Source organism: Thamnophis sirtalis, unplaced genomic scaffold (genome assembly GCF_051295495.1).
Source record: "Thamnophis sirtalis isolate CommonGarterSnake01/CBP01778 unplaced genomic scaffold, rThaSir2_p1.2 scaffold_7, whole genome shotgun sequence".
Classification (NCBI taxonomy): Eukaryota; Metazoa; Chordata; class Lepidosauria; order Squamata; family Natricidae; genus Thamnophis; species Thamnophis sirtalis.
The window spans coordinates 40,056,961-40,069,220 of NW_028261387.1; the positions used below are offsets into that span (position 1 = coordinate 40,056,961).

The 12,260-nt window shown below is 37.2% G+C and overlaps 1 protein-coding gene across 1 annotated transcript in view; it reads left to right on the forward strand.

Moving 5' to 3' along the window:
- Positions 1 to 12,260, forward strand: part of AKR1A1 (aldo-keto reductase family 1 member A1) — a 32,473-nt gene that overhangs the window by 484 nt on the left and 19,729 nt on the right. The window contains exons 2-5 of the mRNA XM_014063815.2: positions 4,752 to 4,847; positions 6,321 to 6,440; positions 9,595 to 9,746; positions 10,702 to 10,897. Of these exons, the coding sequence (XP_013919290.1) occupies positions 4,758 to 4,847; positions 6,321 to 6,440; positions 9,595 to 9,746; positions 10,702 to 10,897 (558 nt within the window). The 5' untranslated portion in view covers positions 4,752 to 4,757. The remainder of the gene's footprint in view (positions 1 to 4,751; positions 4,848 to 6,320; positions 6,441 to 9,594; positions 9,747 to 10,701; positions 10,898 to 12,260) is intronic.

The window sequence follows — 12,260 nt, forward strand, 5'->3', positions numbered from 1 at the left end:
CATATTTCCCCCCAACAATCTGGGTCCTCATTTTATTCACTTTGGAAGGATAAGTCCTATCCATATTTTCTTGGACACCATTTAAGTGATAGGATTTATTTCTGAGACTATTTCTGCTTCTGACTGGACCAGGAGCAGTTATGATAAGCTGATGACTTTGTTCCCAGGATCATAAAAAAAACCTTGAATATATTTAATACAGATCACAATCAGGATTTATTGTTCTCCCAGCATTCATCTATGCTGATGTATGTTAGGTATTACAGAGCATTTCCTTGTACAAAAGTATCATAGGAAACTGTTTTTATAACAGCTGTATAGAATTTCAGTATGTGCAACCTACACATACACACACACGTGCAGAGAGAGCGAGAGAGCAAGTGTTGTAGACTGCAGTTGTGGAAGTTGAGACTGCAGAAGTATCTCCACCATCAAGTTGATACCATACTAGCTCTTAGCAATCACACAGATAGACTTTTCCCATAACAATCTGTCCCTAAGTTGGTCTTCCAATGGTACACATATCACTGCTTTAATTGTGTCTATGTACCTTGTTACAGGGTCATCCTCTTCTATTTTCTTTCACCTTTCTCAGCATTCTCAGCATTCTCTAGAGATCTAAATCTTTGCATAATATTTCCAGAGCAGGAAAATTTGAACTTGGCCATTTGTGCCTCAAGTGGGGTTTTTGTTTGGTTTTTTATTTATTTATTTTGTTTGTTTGCTGACTACAGTATTATCAGCAGTCTTCTCCAAAACTAAATTCATTATTTTTCTTATTCTGTTTCTTCAAAATCCAACCTTCACTTCCAAAGGAAAAGTACAGTAGTTTCTTTTCTTAATACTGAAGCTAATTGGACTACAATCTAATTTTAATAGTAGCTGTGAAACAATTGTTCTTGCTTGAAGATATTAGAATATATTTTGTGGTGGATATGTGATCAAACATAGTGTGTTATGTCTTCAGCTTTTGTTTGCTTCCTCTTCAGTATTGCTTCCTTTTGTCTAAAAATGAAAAGGATCCTGACTAAAATGCATACATCAGTAAGCTGTATCTCTTTGAAGATGGCAAACGCATAGTTTAATATGTAGTTTGAAAGAATATAAATAAAGGAAATGGGCTCTTCACATCTTTGAATGTTTGTACAGTTTGCAGTTTGTTCACTTTCCTTATTTGCTGTATCAAATATATTATTTTTATTACAAATTTAATGATAGAAATAGAGAGATTATTTAAATTCCATTCTAATTTTATTAATGTGTATTATCCACCCAACTCCAATGGACTCTAGTTGTATATAGGTAGTATTTCATTGAGAATATAGTATTATTTAAATACCACCCAACTTCCAATGACCCTGGGAACCTTAAAATCATTAAAATATTTTAAAACCAACAACAAACGCACACAACCAAACAGAAGAACAATGATGGCAAAGAAAATAAATAGTTCTGTGGAAAATTTTTATAGCTGATCTTAGCAAAAACTGAGGATGTTGCATAGTTGGGAGCTCTTGAAACATAATTTCCTCTTATGATTAAGCTTATAAACAACTTTTTAGATCACTGCAGGATGTTCCTCTTGGAAACAAAATGTTCTTCATAAGCCAGTACAGAGTTAAAAAAAAAGAATAGTTACCCATCTTCCGTTTTCCACTGCCTGAGAAATGAGAATGTCAGCAAGAAAAGGAGAAAAATTCTTTGGACTTTAAACTCTTGGCACAGTTCAGTTTTCAACAGACATCAGGATAATAAGATAGATAGATAGATAGATAGATAGATAGATAGATAGATAGATAGATAGATAGATAGATAGATAGATAGATAGATAGATAGATAGACAGACAGACAGACAGACAGACAGACAGACAGATAGATAGAAGATAGACAGACTGACTGAGTGATTTATTTTTACGGAATATTGTGTTGAAAGCAGAAGTGTTCCATATTCGAGGGTCCTACATGAAACATTATTTGGATCCATGCTTGTCAGATATCAGATCCTATCATATGACTGGTCAATGGCCTTTAGTAACTCTTGAGGAAATGTATCTTTTTGTTCTAGCATTTTGAATGCCACCTGGCACCATTAATCACGGTACCCTACTGGTTTTTCTGTGAAGTTTGGGATTTCAGGGCACTGTGTTATAATCACTGCACTCCTACCTAAGCAGGGGGTTCCACTAAATTATCATAGGGGAACACTGCTTGAATCCATGACCGCTCCTTTGTGGTATGTACTTTTTCCCCCCTATGGTATTTAACATATATGAAAGTTTGTTTCAGGGTACAGTGCTATCAGTAAGATGACAATTTCTACATTTCCACACCAGCCTATGCTGGATCACGTTTTGACAGCTGAACTGGAGGCTGTCAAGTTCTGGATAGTGCAAAACAAGATTAAATTAAATCCACTTGTCCAGGTTGCTTGCCATCAATAAGGTTGGGTATTCTACTAATGTTGGCTACAGTAAGACTCTTTCTGCAATGACTCTCTTCAAAGGAATAGTTCTCTGGTTTAGGAGTGCTTATAATCCTCCTTAGCTCCTCCAGCTGTTGCCACTTTTGTTATAGCTGATGTGCCAATTTTAGACCTGGGATGCCTTGTACACAATGATGTGTTCCCTAATCACCATGTGATTATTGGACAACTGCAACGTTTTACAGGTAGTCCTTTATTTATGATCGGCCACCTAGTGCTATTAGAAGTTACAATGGAAAATGGATTGTCAGTGAGAAGTAACACTCGATGCACTGATATAAAACTTTCCCAGGCTAAACTTATGTTTTATCAATGGCACATATTCTTTTTCAGGACTCTTCCATATTTCTCTACAGGTTAGAATCTCCAAAATATCTTTTTTTTAAATGTTCAGTTACCTGATGCAGTTTAGAAAGTTGAGATGGCTTTTTCTTATTATAATCTGACATGTGTGGATTATGTGTTTTATTAGTATAAAATATATATGTGGTTTCTTAGGCATTCCGTCCAATGGCAAGCAGCATTAAAACTTATTTTGGTAATGTTGCTTTTATCCACATTCCCCTGTTAGATGGTTTCATAGAATTTATTTGAAGTAGGTGTTTGGAGTCTCTCAGAATTTAGCTCTTATATGTACTTTACTAGACTGGGATGAAAAAAAGATGCTTGTAATTGTTTGCTTCCTCACAAAGAGACTTTTAACAGTACTCATAGTTGTTCCCTCATATTTAAATTGGAGAAATACTGATGGAGAACCTTTTTGGCACTAAGTGCCCAAACTGGAATGTGTGTGCATGCACAAGAAGGTGCGCGCCCCGGAGCACAGGAAACCCGAAGATCAGCTGGTCATCATGTGCATGCCTGTTTTTTGGCTGTTTTTCAGGCTGTTTTCCGGCACCTGCAAAGACCAGCTGGCCAGCGCGCATGTGCGTGCTGGAAACCAGATGAGCAGCTGGCAACGGTGTGCGTTCCCACAGAGATGGCTTAGAGATAGGTTTGCCATCACAGTTCTAAGATGTTCTGTTTTGGAGGCTGATTAATTATTTCTGTAGCACTTCCATATTTTTGGTAATTTAGAAAAAAAAAGTTCACAGAACTTTACCCATGCAATTTATATAATTTAAAGGTGGATAGAAGGAAATGATTTTAAGAAAGGATGAGGAAAATAAAAGCAGGGGTAAATAAGATCCTTTTATTCCAGGTTCCAATAAAATCACTTCAAGAATAATTTCTAGAGTCAAACTTTATGTTGCACTCTTAGAATATTCAAAGTTTGTTCCTAGAAGAATAACTGGTTGTGGAGAAGTATTACAGCACCATACTGTTAAACATAATCATTTATTTTGCCAAGAATAGTTCACAAAGTTATGTAGGAACTTGCATGAAGAATTAACCTATAGACTACCCGTCTACAAATTACCTGGAATCTAGAAGCATGCACACAAAAAAATCTTAAATTCTTCATTTGGAACAAAATATCCCTGTTCAAAACAAACACATTATATTTGGCCATTTTTGTGCATAGCTCAAGAACCAAACAAAGCAACACAATTTTTGCATTTGGCGAGTTGAAAACTCAATCTGTCAAATCACATTCACTTAATAAGCACTGCAATGCTCATTCACTAGTTAGTCAGTGAACAATGTTTAATGGTTCCTACTGTGCTGTGAAAATGGCAAGGCAAGACAAAGGTGTTTGCAACCAAATGTAAAATATAGCCCTATTCAAGTTGAAAATATTTTTTCCTCTTTGTAGGCTTAAAAAAGTAATAGAATGTGGTTCTAAACAATAAAAAGTGTCTGCATGCATATAAACAAAAATTAATTCACATTGAAATTACATAATACAAATAACCTGTCCCAAAGGTTCCCTGAGTTACACAAAAGACATTTTTGCATTTACTGTTCTCCTGGCCTTGTCTCTGAGAACAAGGTATGTTTGTTCAGGTAGGCCACTGAATCTATTACATTGGTTGTTTTAGTAGGCTATTCCTTTATTTTGTAATACTTCAGTATGTTGTTTCACTCCATTTTATTCAGATATTATTTATTTTTATGCTTTCTGTTGTTCTTTTAAAATTGTTGCCCTTGATAGAGTATAAAATGAATGCACTGAATATTAACTAAAATGTAATACATCACTTCATCCAATTATTATTTCCTTAAATTGAATGGCATTAACAACATTACAAATGCAGTTCAATCTGCAGGTTTTCTGTTTTGTACAGTCAAACAATTTGAATATAAACTATCATTACATTTTGTTTAGATAAAGATGTCTTTTGAATGCAACTATGCTTTGCTTCACACTGGACAAAGAATGCCTTTTGTTGGATTAGGTACTTGGAAGAGTGATGCTGGACAAGTAAGTAGTTCACTATTAAGTTGAGGGAAGTTAGGTAAAGAATAATAATACCGGTAGCTCCATCTCTATACATATTACTACACCTCAGATTTTTTTAAAAAACAACTTCCATATCTATTCATATTGCCCAATATTTTGTTTTTTTAATACTGTAAAGCCAATTGAAAGAGTGAAAGTTAACTAATTTCCTTTAGCCAACCGTTAGAACTTAGTTTACACTGGTTTTTCTAGGATCACTGTTTTTGTGATGGTCCAAGATTGATATCCAGCCAAAGGAACAAATGCACCAAATTATGACTAAATGTGAAATATGACCAATCCAAAATAATTTAGCATAATTTGTAGCTAGAAGAAATTTAAAGCCAGAGTTGCTTGAGAATGCATCAACTCTGCATTTATAAACTAGTCTGAATAGCTAAATGACAGACAGGTTTCCACACATAAAACCTTATATCTGTTTTTCATATGAGCTCTAGTTACCGTAGTTAAGTAAGTCTCTGTTTAAAGGAGAATGGGAATTTCCTATTTTTCTGTCTTTATGATATAGGTAAGGTAAAAGTAAGAGTTTTCTGTCTTTGTAATAAATCTTTTTTTAATTATTGTTATTTAAATATTTAATATTATTTCAGAACTCCGCTTGTGTTCAGAAACATATCTGCTAAATTCAGCTTTCTAGCAATAGTGCAGTGAATAGAAATCAAGGCAAGATATTACTGTGTGAAGCAGAGAGCACTGAAATATAATAAGAAACCAAAGTAGGGTTACAGAGCATGGCTGGAGGTAAGGAAATTTGCAGAATCAAAGTTACAGAATCAAGCAATTATTCAATCTATCTGCAGCAAGTAGCAACCCACTTTGACTGGTCTTGAAAAAGTTAAGGAGTGGAATGTAATATTTGAATGGAAGAACATGTAGAAATTCCAGCCGTGGAAAGTTTTAAAAACCACTTTCCCAGTGTCACCAAGAAAACCTGTATTCATGAAGCCCCCAGGAGCCAAACTCAATTCAACAGGGATTTTTTCTTTTTACATGATTGAACAAGAGACTTCCTAGCGCCATTTTCTGATTCTTATAATTTGTAGCTATTTATTAAAGCAAGAAAGATGGTGAAATAATCAGATGCACGGCAATATTGTAGATGAAGAAAACCTGTTAAAATAAATGACATTGTTTTTTAACAGAAAGCAGAAATAATACGCATTTCTAAGAAGCTGCTTTCTGTGGCAATTCTGACTATTGTGCTTACATAGTAATCTCCAAGGAATGCACCAATTCTCCTGAGAATACAGTGAGAGTTACAGGTTTTTCCCCTTCTGTCATTTTTTTGTCTGTCTTCTGGGTATGCCCCACCCCGTACAACATATCTTAAACAATTCTTTTATTTGTCTTATCGTTACTTATTAAATTAGAGTAGCCTTTGGAATATGCTTCCTCTTGTTCTAATCCATTGTTCTTTTCATTTTTCTGTTCTAGGTAAAAGAGGCTGTAAAGTATGCCCTTAGTGTGGGCTATCGCCACATTGACTGTGCTACAGCTTATAGCAACGAAGCAGAAATAGGTGAAGCTCTCCAGGAGACTGTTGGGGCTGACAAGGTAAAATAAAGAAATTCTCTGAGAATTCTCTGAAAAATTCTCTTTCCTGTTAAAAAGGAAAGGCGAAAATGCCAGCTATGCAAAGCCATGTCTATTTCATATTACTTCCACTTACTGAACAATTGTAATTACATCTCTTTATGTACCGTAATGTGACCATCAAAAGAAATGGTCTGCTGTGATTCTGTGTTGTAAATTCCTCCTGGTTCTGTTTATTGAATGTTCTGCCCCTCCTGAGGTTTTCACAAGAAACACTTTATAAGAGAAGCTATAGTTAGTTGTCTATGGAGATGAAGTTTTATTAGATAGTGAGCAGAAAGTGAAAGCTAGGATTGTATTCATAATGCAGATGACACAAAAAGATCTATTAATCAGTAAACAATCTTAGAATTTAGAACAAATTAGAAATATAACATAAACCGAAGAAGTATGTCCTGTTTTCTGCTTTGGATATGTATATAATCGGCATACAGGTATCCCTCAACCTGTATCAATTCCTCTGATTGTGGGAAGCCAGCAGGAAGTTGCCTCACTTAATGCCTGTGGAATTTAGTTAACAACAGCAGCTGGGACAACACGTAGTCCTCAACGTATGACCACAATTGAGCCCAAAATTTATGTTGCTGAGTGAGAACTTTGTTAAGTGAGTTTTGCCCCATTTTATGACTTTTGTTAACTGTTGTTAACACAGTTGTTAAATGAATCACTGCAGTTGTTAAATTGGTAACACGGTTGTTAAGTGAATCTGGTTTTCCCCATTAACTTTGCTTGTCAGAAGATTGCAAAAAGGGATCATCTGACCCCAGGACACTGAAACCATCATAAATGTGAGTCAGCTGTCAAGCATGCAAATGTAAATCACGTGACCATGGGGTTGCTGAAATGGTTATAAGTGTGAAAAATGGTCATGTCACTTTTTTCAGTGCTGTTGTAACTTTGAACTGTCATTAAGTGAATTGTTGTAAGTCGGGGGCTACCTGTACAGGTATTGCTGTTGCTAAGTAATGCAAACTGGATTGTTTAGCAATTGAAATTCTGGTCCCAATTGCAGTCATAAGTCAAAGACTACCTGTATTCTTTTTTATGGTACCAACAAACCACAAGATACCCACAATTTTCTACAAAGTATTATATTTTGATATCTCCGTAGATAAAATGCATGTAGCATACAAATGAGAAGGTGGCAAAATCTCACCGGCTCAGGGTTGACTCAGCCTTCCATCCTTCCGAGGTGGGTAAAATGAGGACCCAGATTGTTGGGGGCAATATGCTGACTCTCTGTAAACCGCTTAGAGAGGCCTGAAGGCCTATGAAGCGGTATATAAGTCTACTGCTATTGCTATTGCTATTGCTATTTATATATTTGTCATATTGGTATGTTGCATGTTTCTGACAAAATCAGTGCACAAAATTAAATAATGCCCAATGGTCCTGCAGTGTCCACAATTTCCCTAAACATGTGAATTCTCATCAAAATATTTTTTAAATTAAATAGCCAAACACTTGCAAAATAAGAGGAGTATTTTTCTTATTACCTTTCATTTTTGTTTCATTTTTTAAAATGTTTAATTTCTAGTGCATATAAAAGCTTGTAAAATGTTATGTTGTGCCATCTGCCATAAAAAAGCTTGATTAGATGTAAAATGTGTCTCATGCCCCAATGACTAGTTCTTAATAATGGAAATATAAAAATCATTGCACAATGGGAACAGTTTTATATGTGCCTGTTTTGAGTAAGCATGAGTCAGAGTGAGGAAGAAAATATTTAAAATCAGGATGGAGCGATAAAGAGTTTTAGCAGATAGTAGCTTTTCTGAGCTTGGAAATTAAGCAGTGTTGAACATGGTTCCGGCTTGAAGGGGAGATGTGTGGGGAAAAGCTGGGTTGTAGCTTGAGCCAGAAAAAACATCTTAGAAGGCAGGGGCAAACCATTTGAGTATTGGCAGCCTGAAAACATGGACATACTCTTCAAATCATCAGAAGATGAATTCAACTTGGAGGAAGGAACATTAAAGTAGGTTATGACTAGATAAGGAACTTAAAGGACTTAAAATGAAAAGATGAACTTTTAATATGTAAAAAAGAAGAGGTATTGTCAGGATAGCATCTAATTGTCAATATGATCATGTTTCTCCTACAAAAAACTCTGGAAGTGAATGTATGAATTAGAAGGAAGGAGAACATATACAAAACATAATTTAGACAGAATGAAAGTTTGCTTGTTATGTTTGGCATAAAGTGAACATTATTATGTTAAATGCGGCATGATGGTATGTTAAAACCTTGAAACACAGCACCTTTTCATAGAAATGGTTTTGTTTCGATGCCTTAAGAGATCTAAATAATCTCATAAGAATTTTAGAACTTATTTGTACTTTGGAGTGAAGAGTCTCCCATTCTATACAGATTCTGTTGTGGCCCGCCAGCGGCCAGTGGAGCTGGCAGCAGAATCAGACAGTGAGGAGGTTGGGGAGGAACATGGCCAGTTCTGGAGTCTGGGGAAGTCTCTGATGAGGGGTCTGTGTCGGAGGCAGAGAGGCGGCCAGAGCCCTATGCCAGTTATCAGCTGCTTCAGAGTCAGACATCAGTGAGGCAGAGGAACAGATGAAGCCTGTTCCCAGTGTGCACATGCACAGAGTTGCCAGATGAAGGGAACAGCTAAAGAACCGGTCGACTTGGGAGTAAGGCCACAGGTGGATGGTAAATAGCCCCTCCCAGAGGAAATAAAAGAGGAGCAAAGGGGAGTGGAGTTTGCAGGAGACAATTAGTTTCCTTAATTGGTTTGTGACTCTCCGAGACTGCTTGCCAAGTTTTGCAGATATCGGCCTGTTAGCTCTCCAAGCCAGATAAGGTCTGTGACTGTAAATCCCCCCTTGAAAGACTTGGTTGGATGTGAATGAGCAGAATTCACAGTAAATTAATAAAAGGGTTTTTTGTCAGGGCTAGGAGTTTGCTTCATGCTCTTGGAAAGTCTAGGCCAGAACAGATTCATCCATTCATTCTCTTCTCCTCAGCCAGAAATAGAACTTTAAATATTAATACAGTGATATTGAATTGAGCAATATGTAAGTTGGTGCTCTTCTTTGGTGACATGTCTTCACTTGTATTCAGAAATACTTGAAATAATAATGATTCACTGTTGTTCTTTTTAAAGGCTGTTAAAAGGGAAGAGCTGTTTGTTACATCAAAGCTATGGAACACCAAACACCACCCAGAAGATGTGGAGCCAGCTTTAAGGAAGACTCTGCAAGATCTAAATCTGGATTACCTGGACCTTTACCTTATGCACTGGCCACATGCCTTCGAGTGCGTTTTAATAAGAGAAAATTAAGAGATTAAACCTCAATTTGTTATTTATTTAAACCTGGGGCACAGGGTAGGAGAACAGAGAGGGATAGAGGCTGAAATGTACTTCTTCTTAAAAAATGTGGCTGGAGGTGAAAGAACATTGTGAAAGTTACATATGATCCAACTCCTATCACAATGTTGATGTTCTGTTACTTGTTCAGCATAATGCTGAAAGTACTCTAAGAAAAATTAAATATGACTCCTGGAGGTATTTTGTTTTGTGCATTCATTCTGGAGGGTTACTATTAATTTGTATAGTTCATAATCAGGTGGGTTCTAGCAGTCACTACTGCTGGTTCACTCATGGTTGCGCCGTGTGCGCGCATGTGCAGTACTGTAGGAATAGAGGAAAGGTTACATAAAGACATGCGCAGCAAACTGCCATGATCTCAGTGGCTTTTTACCTTTTAAACTATGAGCTCACCTAGCAGAGATAGGCCGTACCAGGGAGTTATGTGAGATTCAACTCTGGTTGGGATGGACTTAGATATTGACAAGTAAAATGCACCAATAAGATGCTGTTGCTACCCCTGCTTTTGCTTTGCTTGTTAAAACTGTATAAAAGCCAAATAAATGCTGTGTAAGGTAGACAGACATTTTGGACACCACTGCTGTGATGGATTTCTGAAACCTACACAGTACAATAAAAATTGCGCAGAAGCAAAAAACAAGATGGCAGCGCCTATGGTGCCATCTGGAGAACTGGTTCGGGGGTGTGGCAGGCCTGGGTCATTGCCGGTTTCAGCGACTAAGGCCGCCAAACCACTACCGGTTCGGCCGAACAGGTAGGAACCTACCACTGATCATAATGCTATAAAAATGTAACTAATAAATAGTTAAGTAATTATTTTAAAAGTGTATTTGTTCTTAATGGTGTTTCCAATAGATTTGTCATCTATTTTTTTTATAATAGGCGAGGAAATAATCTCTTCCCCAAGAATCCCGATGGTACAATGCGTTATGATTATATTGACTACAAAGATACATGGAAGGCTATGGAAAAATTGGTGGAAAAAGGCTTGGTGAAAGCTGTTGGACTTTCAAATTTCAATAGTCGACAGATTGACGATGTTCTCAGCATAGCTTCTGTCAAGCCGGCACTTCTACAGGTAAGATAGAAGAAGGAAAAGATAATGTGATTGATTCTTAAGATTATGATTAAAGGAAATGCAGTGTGAAAGAAACAAGTTGTGGGTTTTTTTGAGAGACTTGGGTCAAGAAGTAGCTTCTTAAGGAGGGGGTGCACCACACTTTCCTCTTTCAAAGCTGCCAGCACCACCACCCCTCTCAAGGATTCATTCACCACTCCTATAGCCAACCTGTTGTCCCCTCTCCGGTCACATGTACTAGCCAGGAGGAGTGTAGATCTAAATACAGGTGATGAAGTTCATCCAAGAGAGGACTGTGTTCCTGTCCTCAGCTGTTTATAGGCTTGAAAAAGTCCCAGATGACCTTGCAAGATGTTACAAGACTTTATAAGCATTCATAAAGAGCTGCGGTGACGCAGTGGTTAGAATGCAATAGTGCAGGCTAGTTCTGCTGATCACAGGCTGCCAGCAGTTTGATAGATCAAATTTCACCAGCCTTCCATCCTTCCAAGGTTGGTAAAATGAGGACCCAGATTGTTGCGGGCAATAAGCTGACTCTGTAAACCACTTAGAGAGGGCTGTATGAAGGAGTGTATAAGTGCTATTGCTATTTAATCTGAACAGATAAGAATGATTTTGTCTGCAAAATATCTAGTAAAGTGGTCATAGTGGCCTACTGGAGGATCCAACAATGATTGAGCTCACATTAAATGGAGAATGCCATCCAGCATCACAGAATGCTGGATGGCATTCTGCCAATAGACTAACTGGACAAATATTGAAGCTTTATCACCCTTTCTGCATCTTATGTTCAGTCACCTGCCTTTTTATTTTTCACTGCCATTGCTGCAGGTATCTCCCGTACTACCTTCTGAAGCATCTCTCTAAACCAAAGAGGACTCCCCCCCCCAATCAATGCACAGGGAGAGGATGTTCAGGCATTCTGTCAAGTATTTTCCTCAGTTCTGCGCTTCTGAATTCAAATAAGAATCTCAATTAAACACTCCTGAGTAGACTGATGAGAAACTCCCCATGTTGTCCCATGAATCCAAGCAGACTCATAAGTGATCTCAGGCAAATCCTTTAATGCTTCTTTCCTCCCTAGAGAGTAGTTAGTGGCCATTGAATATCAAGGATATCAGAAAGTGATCTGACCATTATAAAAGATTGGTATTAATGTCTTCGAGTTGATCTGAGGTAAAAAGCCAATCTAATGTGTGGCTCCAGTCTGAGTAGGGATTGTGGTAACTTGGGGCAAACCATGGTTTCATGGTGGTCATAAAACATAAACAAAACAAACATGCAGCCCTAAACTTCTAAGTTGTCCTATAACATACTTCCAATAGGTTGAAATGTCTGAGAGAGTCCACCATCAGGTGGGCAG